General features: G+C 45.7%; 2 protein-coding genes across 2 annotated transcripts; one reads left to right on the top strand and one right to left on the bottom strand.

Moving 5' to 3' along the window:
• Positions 1-12,014: 12,014 nt before the first annotated feature.
• Positions 12,015-18,342, bottom strand: LOC127300211 (formin-like protein 14). The gene is made up of 4 exons (XM_051330294.2): positions 16,938-18,342; positions 16,708-16,859; positions 13,146-13,390; positions 12,015-12,974 (listed from the first exon to the last, which is right to left on the bottom strand). Exons 1-4 carry the CDS (start codon positions 18,143-18,145, stop codon positions 12,192-12,194), a joined length of 2,388 nt encoding a protein of 795 aa, XP_051186254.1. The 5' UTR covers positions 18,146-18,342; the 3' UTR covers positions 12,015-12,191.
• On the top strand, positions 14,573-15,936 carry LOC139831168 (protein ALP1-like). The gene has a single exon (XM_071820529.1). It carries the CDS (start codon positions 14,573-14,575, stop codon positions 15,746-15,748), a length of 1,176 nt encoding a protein of 391 aa, XP_071676630.1. The 3' UTR covers positions 15,749-15,936.
• Positions 18,343-18,750: the final 408 nt, after the last annotated feature.

Genomic DNA, 18,750 nt, shown 5'->3' with positions numbered 1-18,750 from the left:
ATCTGTCTCTTGAGGAGAAACTACATCAAAGAAGAAAAAAAAATCAGCTGATGTCAAAAAGTAAACGGTTTTGCAAAATCTGAGATTTTCTCAATCACCCGAGAAAAATTGCAAACACGAGAAAATGTGATTGCTCTAGACTTCTAGTTGCAATTTTCTCAAATGATCGAGTCTTACGAAAATATCAATATCAATCATGTGAGACTTTTTCTTTAGGCGAAAACTTTGCCTCATCTATTAGTTAAGAATAGTGTTTAGTTTTTAGGAGAAAGTCGGACGAAATCTACAGCAAAAGGGCCAAACCTACACAAACAACACATCCACACACACCCATAATCAAGCCTAAAAACAGACCGCAAGAGGAGAACCTACAAAAACACCAGGGTCGCACCCACTCTAGCCAACACAAGGGACCACAAGGCGACACGAACGAACACTCGAAACACGATACTCAACACTACGGCCGACAAAGAGATGCCATGATATTGGGCGGCATCCATCAATCAACTAGGGATACAGGGTAGGCAGCAGCTAAGGTGGCGAGAAAATTGCAAACCTCTCTAGCAACGACAACGGGTAACAGTCCTGACTTAGCAACCCCATCACCAACAGGAACCACAGACCTACCGGACTCAGGCGAGAGAGATACTACCGCGTTAACAACACCACTTTTCTTAAAGCCAAGTGCCTGACTCAGCGGAGAAGCCACAACCGAGATCTTGTGCTAGTCAGATCGCACTTCCCCACTTGTTTGAGATTTAGACAAAACCCAAAAATAATACATTCGTTGAAATTAAACAACAGATGATTAGAGAGTATCTAAACTGACGTGGCCAATTAAGTGTTTAGTCGTTAGTAAGGGGTGTGTATACCGGCCTTATAATGAAGGTTGTCGTACACTATGCATAATGCGAGAGTTGGTATAACGATGTGTAACACCCAATATACCCTCTGGACCACACTTGAGTTATGGTTTGGATACATGTGCTCAGGACAAAAGATCAAGCCTTAGAGCTAGAAGGATAAATACAGATGAAAGCATCATGAGAGGCAATCCAACAAGAACAGAACTGTCAAACTCTGCTTCTACTAGACTTTTTCTTCCTCCACCTCTAGTCTGGATCTTCTTCTTTAGGTCTGGTTGCTATCACAAGCACCATTGTATCCAGTTTGAATCCATCTCACATACCAGCAGTCGCTGGTGGCCACGGGATCTGACATTTGGTATCAGATTCGGGATGATTTGGTGGGATTCCAATGCATAGGTATGGTCGCATCCTCTCGATTTGGGTTGTAGAATCCTAGAAAAAGGTTGGTGATCTCGGTTGCTCTTCGATCTCATCCATCAAGGAGGAGATCCCGGAATACCACACTCTGGTTAGACTGAATTTGGAGTAATTCCACGTGTTGCTAACCACCTGTTCAACCCAATGCTTGAGCAGCGAGAGATGCCCACATGCACATCTCTTAGCGTCACAGTCAGTGGCGAAGGAAGTTCTTCATTAGGTGTTTGATCCCTATGGTGTAGGAAACATGATTGATGTGGTGCAGCGATCCCCTCATGTGTGGGCCTTCTTGGAGTTTCGGCCATGGCAGGAAACAACATAAGCTCGAATTTCTTTACATGGATAGTGTATCTTTGACAGCCACCTTCACCGCACGGCCAAGCAGCAGGGCCTCACTTCGCATTGTCACAACTATGTCGCTAGACATGCCGGACGAGCCTCCTTGCATCTAGCGACCATGCCATCATCATCCTCGGTCGTCGTATATTACCACTGCCACGACTGATCTACGCACACCTCCGAGCATCCCACTCATGAAACCACTGGTGGAGCTTCCCGAGGGAAAATTTGAGCCATGGCTCGCCCATCCCACAAGAAACAAAAAAAAATTACGGTTTTGCTACGTTTCTTAAGTCCAAGTCACTTACAAAAAAGTACTTGCAGTTGCACTTTTCTGTTAAAAAAGTGCAATTACACTTTTCTGCCAGGACCGAGTTACACTTTTCTTCGTACTGCAGTTGCACTCTTCTGAGATCTTAAGAAAATCTCAGTCAACTGAGACATCGACACACCCATTTTTTTATATGTATGCCGCATCGGTAAAGCCCACTAACCTAGTCTAGTTCCCACGTAGTTCATCTGTTCTGCTTCGATCCACTTCGGCGCTTGGTTGTTCTAGTTCCACCGTCGGTATGGCACGTCTCCGACGTATCGATAATTTCTTATGTTCCATGCCACTTTATTGATGATACCTACATGTTTTATGCATACTTTATGTCATATTTATGCATTTTCCGGCACTAACCTATTAACGAGATGCCGAAGAGCCAGTTGCTATTTTCTGCTGTTTTTGGTTTCAGAAATCCTAGTAAGGAAATATTCTCGGAATTGGACGAAATCAACGCCCAGGGGCCTATTTTGCCACGAAGCTTCCAGAAGTCAGAGGGAGAGACGAAGTGGGGCCACGGGGCGCCGCCACACTAAGGCGGCGTGGCCCAGGGGGGCCCGCGCGGCCCTAGCGTGTGGGGCCCCCGTGACGCCTCCGACTCCGCCCTTCCGCCTACTTAAGGTCTTCGTCGCGAAACCCCCAGTACCGAGAGCCACGATACGGAAAACCTTCCAGAGACGCCGCCAATCCCATCTCGGGGGATTCAGGAGATCGCCTCCGGCACCCTGCCGGAGAGGGGAATCATCTCCCGGAGGACTCTTCACCGCCATGGTCGCCTCCGGAGTGATGAGTGAGTAGTTCACCCCTAGACTATGGGTCCATAGCAGTAGGTAGATGGTCGTCTTCTCCTAATTGTGCTTCATTGTCGGGTCTTGTGAGCTGCCTAACATGATCAAGATCATCTATCTGTAATGCTACATGTTGTGTTTGTTGGGATCCGATGGATAGAGAATACTATGTTATGTTGATTATCAATCTATTATCTATGTGTTGTTTATGATCTTGCATGCTCTCCGTTGTTAGTAGAGGCTCTGGCCAAGTTTTTGCTAGTAACTCCAAGAGGGAGTATTTATGCTCGATAGTGGGTTCATGCCTCCATTAAATCTAGGACAGTGACAGAAAGTTCTAAGGTTGTGGATGTGCTGTTGCCACTAGGGATAAAACATCGATGCTATGGCTAAGGATGTAGTTGTTGATTACATTACACACCATACTTAATGCAATTGTCTGTTGTTTGCAACTTAATACTGGAAGGGGTTCGGATGATAACCTGAAGGTGGACTTTTTAGGCATAGATGCATGCTGGATAACGGTCTATGTACTTTGTCGTAATGCCCAATTAAATCTCACTATACTCATCATAACATGTATGTGCATGGTCATGCCCTCTTTATTTGTCAATTGCCCAACTGTAATTTGTTCACCCAACATGCTTATTCTTATGGGAGAGACGCCTCTAGTGAACTGTGGACCCCGGTCCATTCTTTTACATCGAATACAATCTACTGCAATACTTGTTCTACTGTTTTCTGCAAACAATCATCATCCACACTATACATCTAATCCTTTGTTACAGCAAGCCGGTGAGATTGACAACCTCACTGTCACGTTGGGGCAAAGTAATTTGGTTGTGTTGTGCAGGTTCCACGTTGGCGCCGGAATCCCTGGTGTTGCGCCGCACTACACTTCGCCGCCATCAACCTTCGACGTGCTTCTTGGCTCCTACTGGTTCGATAAACCTTGGTTTCTTACTGAGGGAAACTTACTGCTGTACGCATCACACCTTCCTCTTGGGGTTCCCAACGGACGCGTGTTGAACGGAAAGACATACGTCAACTATGCGCAATAAGTAAATTTCTGGCGCCGTTGCCGGGGAGATCAAGACACACTGCAAGGGGAGTCTCCACATCCAACCTCTTTACTTTGTTTTTGTCTTGCTTTATTTTATTTACTACTTTGTTTGCTGCATTATATCAAAACACAAAAAAATTAGTTGCTAGCTTTACTTTATTTACTGTCTTGTTTGCACTCTATATCAAAAACACAAAAAATTAGTTATTTGCGTTTACTTTATCTAGTTTGCTTTATTTACTACTGCTAAAATGGGTACTCCTGAAAATACTAAGTTGTGTGACTTCACAACCACAAATAATAATGATTTCTTATGCACACCTATTGTTCCACCTGCTACTACAGCAGAATTCTTTGAAATTAAACCTGCTTTACTGAATCTTGTTATGAGAGAGCAATTTTCTGGTGTTAGTTCTGATGATGCTGCTGCCCATCTTAATAATTTTGTTGAATTATGTGAAATGCAAAAGTATAAGGATGTAGATGGTGACATTATAAAATTAAAATTGTTTCCTTTCTCATTAAGAGTAAGAGCTAAAGATTGGTTGCTATCTCTGCCTAAGAATAGTATTGATTCATGGACTAAATGCAAGGATGCTTTTATTGGTAGATATTATCCCCCTGCTAAAATTATATCTTTGAGGAGTAGCATAATGAATTTTAAATAATTGGATAATGAGCATGTTGCCCAAGCTTGGGAAAGAATGAAATCTTTGGTTAAAAATTGCCCAACCCATGGACTGACTACTTGGATGATCATCCAAACCTTTTATGCAGGACTGAATTTTTCTTCGCGGAACCTATTGGATTCAGCTGCTGGAGGTACCTTTATGTCCATCACTCTAGGCAAAGCAACAAAGCTTCTTGATAATATGATGATTAATTACTCTGAATGGCACACGGAAAGAGCTCCACAAGGTAAGAAGGTAAATTCTATCGATGAAACCTCTTCCTTGAGTGATAAGATTGATGCTATTATGTCTATGCTTGTGAATGGTAGGACTAATGTTGATCCTAATAATGTTCCGTTAGCTTCATTGGTTGCTCAAGAAGAACATGTTGATGTAAACTTCATTAAAAATAATAATTTCAACAACAATGCTTATCGGAACAATTCTAGTAACAACTATAGGCCATATCCTTATAATAATGGTAACGGCTATGGTAATTCTTATGGTAATTCTTACAACAATAATAGGAACACACCCCCTGGACTTGAAGCCATGCTTAAAGAATTTATTAGTACACAAACTGCTTTTAACAAATCTGTTGAAGAAAAGCTTGGGAAAATTGATATACTTGCTTCTAAAGTCGATAGTCTTGCTGCTGATGTTGATCTTTTGAAATCGAAAGTTATGCCTAATGAAAATCATAATAATAAAATTGTTACTACAGCAAATGCCATCCAAGTTAGAATTAATGAGAATATAAGATTGATGACCGAATTGCGTGCTAGGTGGGAGAAAGAAGAAAATGCTAAAGAAGATAATATAGCTAAAGTTTGGACTATTACCACCACTAGTAATGCTAATGCTCCACATGTTGCTGCACCTCCTACTATTAATGTTAAAAGAATTGGTGTTGGCAATGTTTCCACTTGTAATGCAAAGCGCGAAAAACTGCCTGAAACTGCTAAAACTGCTGAAACTGCCTGTGATAAAACTGCTGAATTTTTTTCCAACATTGGGGATAATGATCCCATTGCTTTAGATTATAATGGTTTAGATTTTGATGATTGCCACATCTCTGAAGTCATAAAGTTCTTACAAAAACTTGCTAAGAGTCCTAATGCTAGTGCTATAAATTTGGCTTTCACAAAACATATTACAAATGTTCTCATAAAAGCTAGAGAAGAGAAATTAAATCGTGAAGCTTCTATTCCTAGGAAGCTAGAGGATGGTTGGGAGCCCATCATTAAGATGAAGGTCAATGACTTTGATTGCAATGCTTTATGTGATCTTGGTGCAAGTATTTCCGTTATGCCTAAGAAAATCTATAACATGCTTGACTTGCCACCATTGAAAAATTGTTATTTGGATGTTAATCTTGCTGATAATTCTACAAAGAAACCTTTGGGGAGAGTTGATAATGTTCGCATTACCGTTAACAATAAACTTGTCCCCGTTGATTTTGTTGTGTTGGATATTGAATGCAATGCATCTTGTCCCATTTTATTGGGAAGACCTTTTCTTCGAACTGTTGGTGCTGTTATTGACATGAAGGAAGGTAATATTAAATATCAATTTCCTCTCAAGAAAGGTATGGAACACTTCCATAGAAAGAGAATGAAGTTACCTTTTGATTCTATTATTAGAAAAAATTATGATGTTGATGCTTCGTCTCTTGATAACACTTGATACACACTTTCTGCGCCTAGCTGAAAGGCGTTAAAGAAAAGCGCTTATGAGAGACAACCCATGATTTTACTACTGCACCTTTATTTTATATTTGAGTCTTGGAAGTTATTACTACTGTAGCAAACTCTCCTTATCTTATTTTGTTGCATTGTTGTGCCAAGTAAAGTCGTTGATAGTAAGGTTCATACTAGATTTGGATTACTGCGCAGAAACAGATTTCTTTGCTGTCACGAATCTGGGCCTAATTCTCTGAGGTAACTCAGAAAATTATGCCAATTTACGTGAGTGATCCTCAGATATGTACGCAACTTTCATTCAATTTGAGCATTTTCATTTGAGCAAGTCTGGTGCCTCTTAGAAATTCATATTTACGAACTGTTCTGTTTTGACAGATTCTGCCTTTTATTTCGCATTGCCTGTTTTGCTATGCTTGATGGATTTTTCTATTCCATTAACTTTCAGTAGCTTTGTGCAATGTCCAGAAGTGTTAAGAATGATTATGTCACCTCTGAACATGTGAATTTTGATTATGCACTAACCCTCTAATGAGTTGTTTTGAGTTTGGTGTGGAGGAAGTTTTCAAGGATCAAGAGAGGGAGATGGTACAATATGATCAAGGAGAGTGAAAGCTCTAAGCTTGGTTATTCCCCGGTGGTTCACCCCTGCATATTTCAAGAAGACTCAAGCGTCTAAGCTTGGGGATGCCCAAGGCATCCTCTTCTTCATCGACAACATTATCAGGTTCCTCTAGTGAAACTATATTTTTGTTCCGTCACATCTTATGCACTTTGCTTGGAGCGTCTGTTTGTTTTTTGTTTTGTTTGAATAAAGTGGATCCTAGCATTTATTGTGTGGGAGAGAGACACGCTCCGCTGTTGCATATGGACAAATATGTCCTTAGGCTTTACTCATAGTATTCATGGCGAAGGTTGAATCTTCTTCGTTAAATTGTTATATGATTGGAAACGGGAAAAGTTACATGTAGTAATTGGTAAAATGTCTTGGATAATTTGATACTTGGCAATTGTTGTGCTCATGTTTAAGCTCTTACATCATATACTTTGCACCTATTAATGAAGAAATACATAGAGCTTGCTAAAATTTGGTTTGCATAATTGGTCTCTCTAAGGTCTAGATAATTTCTAGTAAGGGTCGAACAACAAGGAAGACGGTGTAGAGTCTTATAATGTTTACAATATGTCTTTTATGTGAGTTTTGCTGCACCGGTTCATCCTTGTGTTTGTTTCAAATAACCTTGCTAGCCTAAACCTTGTATCGAGAGGGAATACTTCTCATGCATCCAAAATACTTGAGCCAACCACTATGCCATTTGTGTCCACCATACCTACCTACTACATGGTATTTCTCCGCCATTCCAAAGTAAATTGCTTGAGTGCTACCTTTAAATTTCTATCCTCTACCTTTGCAATATATAGCTCATGGGACAAATAGCCTAAAAACTATTGTGGTATTGAATATGTACTTATGCACTTTATCTCTTATTAAGTTGCTTGTTGTGCGATAACCATGTTCCTGGGGACGCCATCAACTACACTTTGTTGAATATCATGTGAGTTGCTATGCATGTCCGTCTTGTCTGAACTAAGGGTGATTTACCACTAGTTGAATGGTTAGAGCATGCATACTGTTAGAGAAGAACATTGGGCCGCTAACTAAAGCCATGAATCATGGTGGAAGTTTCAGTTTTGGACAAATATCCTCAATCTCATATGAGAACATTAATTGTTGCTAAATGCTTATGCATTAAAGAGGAGTCCATTATCTGTTGTCTATGTTGTCCCGGTATGGATGTCTAAGTTGAGAATAATCAAAAGCGAGAAATCCAATGCGAGATTTCTCCTTAGACCTTTATACAGGCGGCATAGAGGTACCCCTTTGTGACACTTGGTTAAAACATATGTATTGCGATGATAATCAGGGTAATCTGAGCTAATTAGGACAAGGTGCGGGCACTATTAGTATACTATGCATGAGGCTTGCAACTTGTAGGATATAATTTACATGATACATATGCTTTATTACTACCGTTGACAAAATTATTTCTTGTTTTCAAAACCAAAGCTCTAGCACAAATATAGCAATCAATGCTTCCCTCTGCGAAGGGCCATTCTTTTACTTTTATGTTGAGTCAGTTCACCTATTTCTCTCCACCTCAAGAAGCAAACACTTGTGTGAACTGTGCATTGATTCCTACATACTTGCATATTGCACTTGTTATATTACTTTGCATTGACAACTATCCATGAGATATACATGTTATAAGTTGAAAGCAACCGCTGAAACTTAATCTTCCTTTGTGTTGCTTCGATACCTCTACTTTGAATTATTGCTTTATGAGTTAACTCTTATGCAAGACTTATTGATGCTTGTCTTGAAAGTACTATTCATGAAAAGTCTTTGCTTTATGATTCAGTTGTTTACTCATGTCATTTACCATTGCTTTGATCGCTGCATTCATTACATATGCTTACAATAGTATGATCAAGATTATGATGGCATGTCACTCCAGAAATTATCTTTGTTATCGTTTACCTACTCGGGACGAGCAGGAACTAAGCTTGGGGATGCTGATACGTCTCCGACGTATCGATAATTTCTTATGTTCCATGCCACTTTATTGATGATACCTACATGTTTTATGCATACTTTATGTCATATTTATGCATTTTCCGGCACTAACCTATTAACGAGATGCCGAAGAGCCAGTTGTTGTTTTCTGCTGTTTTTGGTTTCAGAAATCCTAGTAAGGAAATATTCTCGGAATTGGACGAAATCAACGCCCAGGGGCCTATTTTGCCACGAAGCTTCCAGAAGTCCGAGGGAGAGACGAAGTGGGGCCACGGGGCGCCGCCACACTACGGCGGCGCGGCCCAGGGGGGGCCCGCGCGGCCCTAGCGTGTGGGGCCCCCGTGACGCCTCCGACTCCGCCCTTCCGCCTACTTAAGGTCTTCGTCGCGAAACCCCCAGTACCGAGAGCCACGATACGGAAAACCTTCCAGAGACGCCGCCGCCGCCAATCCCATCTCGGAGGATTCAGGAGATCGCCTCCGGCACCCTGCCGGAGAGGGGAATCATCTCCCGGAGGACTCTTCACCGCCATGGTCGCCTCCGGAGTGATGAGTGAGTAGTTCACCCCTAGACTATGGGTCCATAGAAGTTGCTAGATGGTCGTCTTCTCCTAATTGTGCTTCATTGTCGGGTCTTGTTAGCTGCCTAACATGATCAAGATCATCTATCTGTAATGGTACATGTTGTGTTTGTTGGGATCCGATGGATAGAGAATACTATGTTATGTTGATTATCAATCTATTATCTATGTGTTGTTTATGATCTTGCATGCTCTCCGTTGTTAGTAGAGGCTCTGGCCAAGTTTTTGCTAGTAACTCCAAGAGGAAGTATTTATGCTTGATAGTGGGTTCATGCCTCCATTAAATCTGGGATAGTGACAGAAAGTTCTAAGGTTGTGGATGTGCTGTTGCCACTAGGGATAAAACATCAATGCTATGTCTAAGGATGTAGTTGTTGATTACATTACGCACCATACTTAATGCAATTGTCTGTTGTTTGCAACTTAATACTGGAAGGGGTTCGGATGATAACCTGAAGGTGGACTTTTTAGGCATAGATGCATGCTGGATAACGGTCTATGTACTTTGTCGTAATGCCCAATTAAATCTCACTATACTCATCATAACATGTATGTGCATGGTCATGCCCTCTTTATTTGTCAATTGCCCAACTGTAATTTGTTCACCCAACATGCTTATTCTTATGGGAGAGACGCCTCTAGTGAACTGTGGACCCCGGTCCATTCTTTTACATCGAAGACAATCTACTGCAATACTTGTTCTACTGTTTTCTGCAAACAATCATCATCCACACTATACATCTAATCCTTTGTTACAGCAAGCCGGTGAGATTGACAACCTCACTGTCACGTTGGGGCAAAGTAATTTGGTTGTGTTGTGCAGGTTCCACGTTGGCGCCGGAATCCCTGGTGTTGCGCCGCACTACACTTCGCCGCCATCAACCTTCGACGTGCTTCTTGGCTCCTACTGGTTCGATAAACCTTGGTTTCTTACTGAGGGAAACTTACTGCTGTACGCATCACACTTTCCTCTTGGGGTTCCCAACGGACGCGTGTTGAACGGAAAGACATACGTCAACTACGCGCAGCATGGCCGACGTGCCCAACATGGCTTGGAACATACGTCGCGGGCGCCGTTCCTCCTGGCTCTCTCCCCCGTGCAACCATGCGTGAGGTGAGTAGGGTTTCTATCATTGGCAACGAGAGTAGTAGATTGCATGCATGCCTCGCTTGCACCCCCTATCTGGCATGGCAGATGTCGTGTCGTGGATTCAGATACCGGGATATGAGCACGGCGAGCTCGATCGATGGAAAAGACGACACTCGCAATCACACAAAGAGACAATTTTTTTACCAAGGTTTAGGCCACGATGTGCGAAACCCTATGGCTTGAAGCTATTCTGTATATGATGGATCTTAACTGATACAATGTATGTTACCGAGGAAGGAGCCGCTTGTTCCTTCCCTTCTCAACCGCCTCCATCTTCATAGCTGATGAGTGCATTTTACAACATATTTTAGGCATGTAAAATGTGTTGCTTGCCACTCATATCATGCTCCATCTAGTTCGCATTATGCTTATTTTACTCGTGTTTACAAGTTCTCTTTCATTTTCAATGAGTGTTGCGTAACTATTAGTTTTATTAGGATTTTATTAGTTTCCCTTGTCTTTTATATATGTGTAGGTGCAAGGTGCAATTATGGATAAAGCAAGGTAAGTGAAACAAATAATGTGCAATATGGAGAAGCTGCAGCCACCAGACTTACCTATTTGGAGAGTGGAAAAGGTGGATTTTCCATAATCAATAAATACAAATCCAATACTATGGTGTTGTAGCCCTCGTCCATACGAGATAGCCGAATAACACCAAAATCGGAGTCGGTGTGAGAAAGTGATACCCATTTTACTACGGGAACGGAGAAGATAACGGGCATGCATACGTGCATGACCCACCTGCGTTGCTGCATGTATCACTTACGGGATGCGACAAGAAAGCACGGTTTTGGGGCGTTACTAGATACTAGGGCAAGTCATATGAACGGTATTGGGAGGTCGTAGGGGCCCTCCTAGGCCTATATAAAGAGAGGAGGGGCCAATGAAGATGAACCACACCACCACATCCATATCATCTCTCACTTCACACCTATCATCACCACGTCGCCGTCCATGAAGATGCCAAGCAAGAAGTTAAGAAAGAGTACGCCAAAATATATTCACAAATGCGCAAGAATTACAGCATACTAGCGAGTCATTTATCTATCTGTCTATATCCACCGAAACAAAAAAAAACCGTACAACACGAGAGTAATGCGGAATGGTGAGGTGAACCTACTCCTTAAAAAAATTCTAATGGTTGACCATGTGCGACGAAATTTGGCAAAATTCACCCAAAACTTCATACATGAAATTTACGATTTACAACTAATGAAACTCGAAACCGATTTTTCATATACAACTTATTTTGATTTGAAGTATGATTGTGTTGATTAGAAGAGGTGTGTGAAATAGTTTAAAAGAGAGTGAGCCAAAGCTAGTCCAAGTGCAAAGGGTACATGTCTAGAGCCCATGAGAGAAAATAACGGGACATACCCAGTAGAAACGGCCGATTTGGACGTTCTTTCGGAGCCTATCCCAGCACTTCTTTAATATCCGATTCGTGCAAGAACACAAAGAACAACCAAACATCCCGCTTTTTGCTCCCATACGAGCCAAGGGGTGCCCGTTTGGAGGTGATTCCATCATGTAACTCAAGCATCTGTATTCTTTATACAATCCAGCGTCTCCAGCATCCTTAGCATTGTCCTGATTTACACTAAATAACAGCTACATATAACAATTTTGAAAGATGCAAGATGAAATCCCCTACCCAGGGAAAGATGAGACCATTTCGGCATTTCCCAGATAGACAGCCATCAGTCGCTCAAGGCGTCGCCATCGTCATCCCCATGGGCGCAGCAGCCATCCAGCTCGCTGTCTGTGTCGAACCCACACGATCTCCGTTGATGTCACCAGCCTCTCTACAGATCCTGTCGAGCATGGCGACAAACTCCCTGATGCCGGCAAAGATCCTGAACATGCGAGCCTCGTCACCGCTGGCTGAACCATCGCCGTGGAAGTACTCGGACATCTCCTTCACCGACGACAGGCAGACACTCTCCTGGGCCTGCAGCTCCAGGATCTCCTCCTCCGCCTGCCGCAGGAACGTGCCCATCGCGCCATGGAACCGCCGGGCGCTCTCGGCTGCAGCGGCCATGCTGTTCAGCCGCAGCACGTCGTGGATCTTCCCGAGGCCAGCCCCGAGCTCCGACACGGTCCTGCTGAGGCTCGTTACGTCGATGGACGCCGCCTTCTTGGTGCTGGTCAGCTCCGCGGCCAGTGTGGCGACGACCTGAAGACCGTGCTTCCTGCAATCCACGTCATACGGCAGAGTGCCGGCGTTCGTTTTGCATGCCACTGACCCTGCTGAGTGCATCGTGTTCAGACTGTTGTGTCCTTCAGGCTTCACGATTTCCTGGACAACGAAATGTAGCAGCGCAGCCTTCCCGTCGGCTCCCTTGACGTCGACGATCTTCAGAAGGGTGTTGGGCTCCAAGGCACGTGAGTTTGGAGAACCTGTGTTCATGCTCATCAGGTTGCCAAAGTTCAGAACAGCCCCGAGAACCCTGTGGAATAGCCTGCTGCTCCTCAGCTCCTGGCAGGCTGCCTGATAAACGAAATCATTTGCATAAGAGTCCAGAAAATGCAGCAACATCTATAGATGATTCTACGCTTGAAGATCTGAAGCAATATGTAGCTAGTGAAGTTCGGCGTTCCTTTTCCAAAGAAGCTGAATAAAACGCTTTTTAGACAGAGTTATCAGGTCTTCGAACTTTACCTCGAGAGTAGCATAGGACATTCTCAGCTGATTGACCTCCAGATAAAAGTTAGAGACATAGAGCATAGCATCCACCCTCTTGAATGCAAATGGTACGTCCAGGATTGTCTTCAGAAATGCATCAACTTTGCAAAGCTTGGCAGGTGGATCATCCTTGAAATATCTCAGCTTAAGCTCTTCCTCGTTGGTGGGAACCAACTGAGTAAGCATCTGCAGCGCTTCTAATCCCAAACCATGTGCATTGCCTGTACTCAGAAACAGAAACAGTAACATCTAGAGTTAATAATCAAAAGGTAGCATAAAAGACTGAGAAAAGCAATACTAATCAACTGCAAGAACCAATTAACTATGGCATGTAAAATATATAGAGCTACAGCTTGAGAGGAAAGTTGTGTAAACAGATATGTGGAACTTCCACTGAGAATTTTCAATACAATCACCAATAAGACATAGCAATACTGGAGAAGAATGAATAGTACTGTTCAAGTATGTGACAAACACAGATAAAGCGGGCTCTAAAGCATGTGCAAATCCAGCAAATGAAGTGATAGGCTGGCAACAAGACAAGGAGAGGAATTGTGCTCACTCAATGGCAACAAATCAACACTGCTAACCACAGGATCTATGCACTTAGCTATGGTGTGTAATATATTGATAGCTACACCTTGAATGAAATGCTTTGCATAAACCAAAAATGTAAACTGTGAATGGAGAATTTTCAATGTACTCACAAATATAACATGAAAACGCTGAAAAAGAATGACTAGTTCTGTTCAAATATTTGGTTAACACAGATAAAGCATAGCTGTTTTGTTAAACTGTTGCTTCCTTAGCTGTTTGTGCTGAACCCTGTTATGTTAGAACTGCTTATTGGTGGTGTCAGGTTTTCGTCCCATAGTGGATATTCGATGGGTTTCCTGGCACTGCCCCAACTCGCTTCCCTTCTCCCTACCCCCTCTCTGTTGTAAGGCTGGTGCCAACGCGGGCGGTAGCAGGGGCGGTAGCGCCGGCGTCGGGGCGAGAGGGAGGCGAGAGAGGGGCGAGACGAGATGGCGGGGCGATGGCGCGGGTGCCTGGCGGTAGCGCCCGCTATCGCCCGGCTGCCGCCCGGGCTGGGGGCGATAGCGGGGCGAGAGGGAGGCGGTAACGGCTAGCTGAGGTGGCGCGATCTGATTCGTCCACCTCAGCTAGCCGTTGGGGTAGCCGTTGCTGGCTCAAAAAATTCGAAAAAATGCCAAAAACCCCAAAATTTCATCCCCACCCCCTATAAATACCCCCCATATGGTTTCACTCATTCCACACCTCACTTCATCTCCTCCACTCTCCATTTCCACTCCTCTCAACGCCATGGCTTCGTCTAGCAGCAGTTCGAGCGACGGAATGGAGGGTGATATGATCGATGCATTCCAGGCGGAGTATGAGAGGAGATGCTCAACGAGGAGGCGAAGCCAAGACGGCCGCGACGCCGCCGAGAGTTCATCAGGCGTGATCGTCTGGGTGCCCACGATCGGCTCTTCGAGGACTATTTCGCCGACGACTGCAATTATCCTCCGAGCTTCTTTCGGCGAAGGTATCGGATGAGGCGATCCCTTTATCTGCGCATTGTGGATAGATTGGGTGAATACTCTCCGTATTTCACCCAAAGAGTTGATGCTCTCAACCGTGCTGGTTTTTCTCCCCTACAAAAGTGTACTGCGGCTTTGCGTCTGTTAGCTTATGGAGCCGCTGCAGATACGATAGATGAGTGGCTTAAGTTAGCTAGACAAACTTCATCAGATTGTCTAGATAGATTCTGTGAAGGCATCATTGACTGTTACGGGGAACAGTTTTGCCGTCGACCAACTGTCGAGGATACTCAGCGTCTGTTAGCGAAAGCCGAGGAGCGTGGCTTTCCGGGCATGTTAGGGAGCATCGATTGCATGCATTGGCAGTGGAGGAACTGCCCAGTGGCTCATGCTGGTCAATTCACAAGGGGAGACATCAAACACCCTACCATAATCTTAGAAGCCGTTGCGTCGTATGATCGTTGGATCTGGCATGCCTTTTTTGGAGTGGCCGGGTCCAACAACGACATCAATGTACTCAACCAGTCGTCGTTGTTCACTGATGTGCTTAGGGGAGAAGCACCCGTAGTGAACTTCACGGTGAATGGACACGAGTACAACTATGGTTACTACCTTGTCGACGGCATCTACCCCTCCTGGCCGGTGTTCATGAAAGGTGTTACTCTTCCACAAAGTGAAAAGCATCGACTGTTCACTGCTGCTCAATCAGCTTGGCGCAAAGATGTCGAGTGTGCCTTTGGAGTGCTGAAGGCTAGGTTCAACATTCTAGCAGTTCCGGGACGCTCCTACTCGAGGCGTACTCTTGGGTTGATCATGCGTGCATGTGTCATTCTGCACAACATGATCATCGACAATGAGCGTGGTACAAATTTGGAGAACATCTATGAGACAGTTGATTCCAATGTCGGCCCTGCAATACACAACCATGCACCACCAAGCCTAGCAGCCAGGATTCAGATGGACAACGAAATGAGGGACTCACCGATGTATACACAGCTCCAGCATGATTTGATTGAGCATGTGTGGGCTAATGCCTAGATTATGTAATTTTTTCAAATTTTTATGTAATCTTTTCAAATTTTTATGTAATTTTTTTATGATGTAATCGGTAACAATTTTAGTTCAATAAAATAATTTCCTTGCATTATTTTTAATGTTGTAATCTGAAAAAGAAATGCTGATGTCGAGGAGAGAGAAAAGCTGATGTGGAGGAGAGAGAAGTGAGAGCTGGCACTATAGCCCGTGCACTGACACCGTGGGGTGAGAGTGGGGTGAGAGCGAGGAAAAAAGGGGTGGAAGCCCGGTTGGAAAAAAAAACAAGATACGGGAATTCGTGTTATCTCCATGGGGCAACCCACAGGTTGACCAACTCTAGAACCATGCTAACCACAACATTTAGGCATTTGCAGAGCATGTTCTGAGAAAAGCAAATGCTCGGTCTTGAACCTAAATGCTTCTTAGAGAAAAGAGTTACATTTTGGACTCTTGAGAACAAAATATGCACTCGGCTGAAACAATTGAAAAGATTAGATGACAACAAGAAAAGGATGACTTTGTGTGGCAACAAGCCAACAATCCGTCTACAACTCTGCTAACCACAACACGTAAGCACTTAGAAAGCATGTTCTGATACCAGCAGATGCTTGGTTCAAAACTTCAAATAAATTTCTGAAGTCTGAACCCAAATGCTTCTTAGAGAAAAGAGTTAGTAGTACATTTTTTCACTCTGAGAACAGGATTTGCTCTAAACCAATAGAATGCAAGCAACTTTTCCCCTATTAGAACAGTAGGTGGGTGAGGTAAAGATCAGAAACTAATCATTGATAACGCACCATGTATGTACTGCTGCAGCTATGATCACTAGCACATGAATTCCCAGGTTCCCCACAACCACAAGTACAAACCAGTTCAATTGGTGAAAGATCACATCTTTGACAAACATCACTAACGAAGAGAATAAAATTGAACTCTGTAGGGTAGGGCAAGCCATCCATTACCTTCCAAGAGGGCATCACGCACTTGCTCCTGAGAGACACCCAAGGCGCCCAGCACCATCCCGATGCCGCGACACCTCGGGGCGCCGAGCAAGCACACCTCCCTGGCCGCCGCCGAGTTGTTGAGGTAGAGCTGGATCATCTCGTCCTTCATGCTACAATCCGCGAGACGCAGTTCAGACTCGAACCCAAATGACAAGCGGAGCAGGAAAGGGGGAAGGCGGCGTGCTTACTGCAAAGACCGGGGGTTGAGCTTGTCGGAGTGGAGCGGGCGGGACTTGCGCATTTCCGTGGTGTAGGACTCGGCCCCGTCGGAGGAGGAGGAGGGAGCAGCTCGCGGCGGAGCGGGCGCGAAGGGGTTCCAGGAGTGATGCGGCGGCGAGGGCGGCGGCGAAGGGCGACGTTTCGGGGGCGAGGGGTTGGGGGCTCGGCCGCGGGGCTGCGGGATGGATGGCGGGCGGGCGGGGCTGGAGCCGAGCGTCGGGGAGGAGGCGGACGGCGAGGAGGGGGAGAGCCAGGAGGAGGAGGAGGAGGAGGGGTTGGCGGCGGCGCGGGGGGCGAAGAACTCGCCGGATGGCGGGCCGGTGCGGGGCAGCGGCGGGAGCGGGCGGAGCTCGGGGGAGCCGGGGCGGGGGTGGGTTGACGTGGGTGGCGGGGTGGCGGAGGAGGCGAGCGTGCCGAGGTAGAGGAACTCGGTGCTGGGGTTGGTGGAGGAGGTCGGCATCGGGGGTGGTTTCAGGCTGCGGCCCTCGTCGTCGTCGTCGCCTTGTTCGGCGTCGTCGTGGTTGTCACGGCGGGAGGAGGAGGCGGCGGAGTGGGAGGGGGCTGGGGCGTGGTGGGCGGGGCGGATGCGGCGGAAGAGGAGGACGGAGAGCAGGACTGAGAGGAGGAGGAGGAAGAGGGAGAGGAAGGCGAGGAGGAGAGCCTGGAAGAGCGGGAAGCGGCGCGGGGGGCCGGAGGGGGTCGGGGAGTTGGGGGCGACGAGGTTGGTGATGTTGGCCGGGAAGGTGCGGGATGCGTCCGGTGAGGGTTGCTCCGGGAGGGGAGGAGGGGGCGAGGCGGTGGGGAAGAAGGGGTAGTTGGTGAATGGGTAGGCGTCCGGGGTGGGCGTGGCGGTGGAGGTGGGCGTCGGCGGCGGGGTGGTGGGAGTGGGGATGGGAGTGGCGGGGGTCGGAGTCGGGGGCGGCGCCGATGGCGGAGGTATGGAGGCAGCCGGTGCCTGCTTTGGTGGAGTAGTAGGTGCTGGCGGCGCGGGGTTGAGCTGCGGCGGTGATGGTGGTGGGGAGCGCGGGGTGTGGTGGTGGTGGTGGTGCGGCGGTGGTGGCGGCGGTGGGGGCAGGGTGGATTGGAGGAGACGGCGGCTGGTTTGGGCGTGGGCAATGGAGGGTGTGAGGAGCAGGAGGAGAAATAGGAGAGAGAAGAAGGGGAGAGACGGCGGCATTGGCGGGCTGGTTGCTCCTCCGGCCGCCGGCGCGGAAGACGGTGGGCGTGGGTTTAGAGGAGGTTTGGGTAGGAGAAGGAGCTCCACTCGCCCACTCACTCGTGTTGCTTTGTGTGGGGAATCTCAGCAGCTGGGTCGTGCCGTGTGCACAGGTGAGGTGAGCAGAGGGTTCACGGGCAGAGTAGAGGAGAGGAGTGATGATTCTGCTCTGCACTCTGCTACAGGATACAGCTATCTACCTGCTGACGGTACGGTAGTCGGTAGTGCTCTGCCTCCCTCCTCTGCTTCTCGGAATTCGTGTCTTGCTTGGGAACAGGATTTTTTACAAACATAATACCCAATGCACATGGTTAATGTCAAAATTACCCCTCCCAAAATAGATTGCCAAAAATATCAGGCCTTGTTCGATTCTAGGATCTCCAAGCAAAGAATTGGAATTTTTTGTACACATGCAAGTGAAATACTACAAAATTAGATAATACACTACAATGCCTCCTTTCTGATGGTTTGAAATGTAGGAAAGAAAGGTAGATGAATTTAACATAAAGAAAAGACATAGGAAAGTTCAGTGCCGCCGGGTGGTGGATGGGCGTGGATTGGCTGAA

The sequence above is a fragment of the Lolium perenne genome, chromosome 5, assembly GCF_019359855.2.
Source record: "Lolium perenne isolate Kyuss_39 chromosome 5, Kyuss_2.0, whole genome shotgun sequence".
Lineage (NCBI taxonomy): Eukaryota > Viridiplantae > Streptophyta > Magnoliopsida > Poales > Poaceae > Lolium > Lolium perenne.
This window is presented reverse-complemented; position numbering and strand designations above follow the sequence as displayed.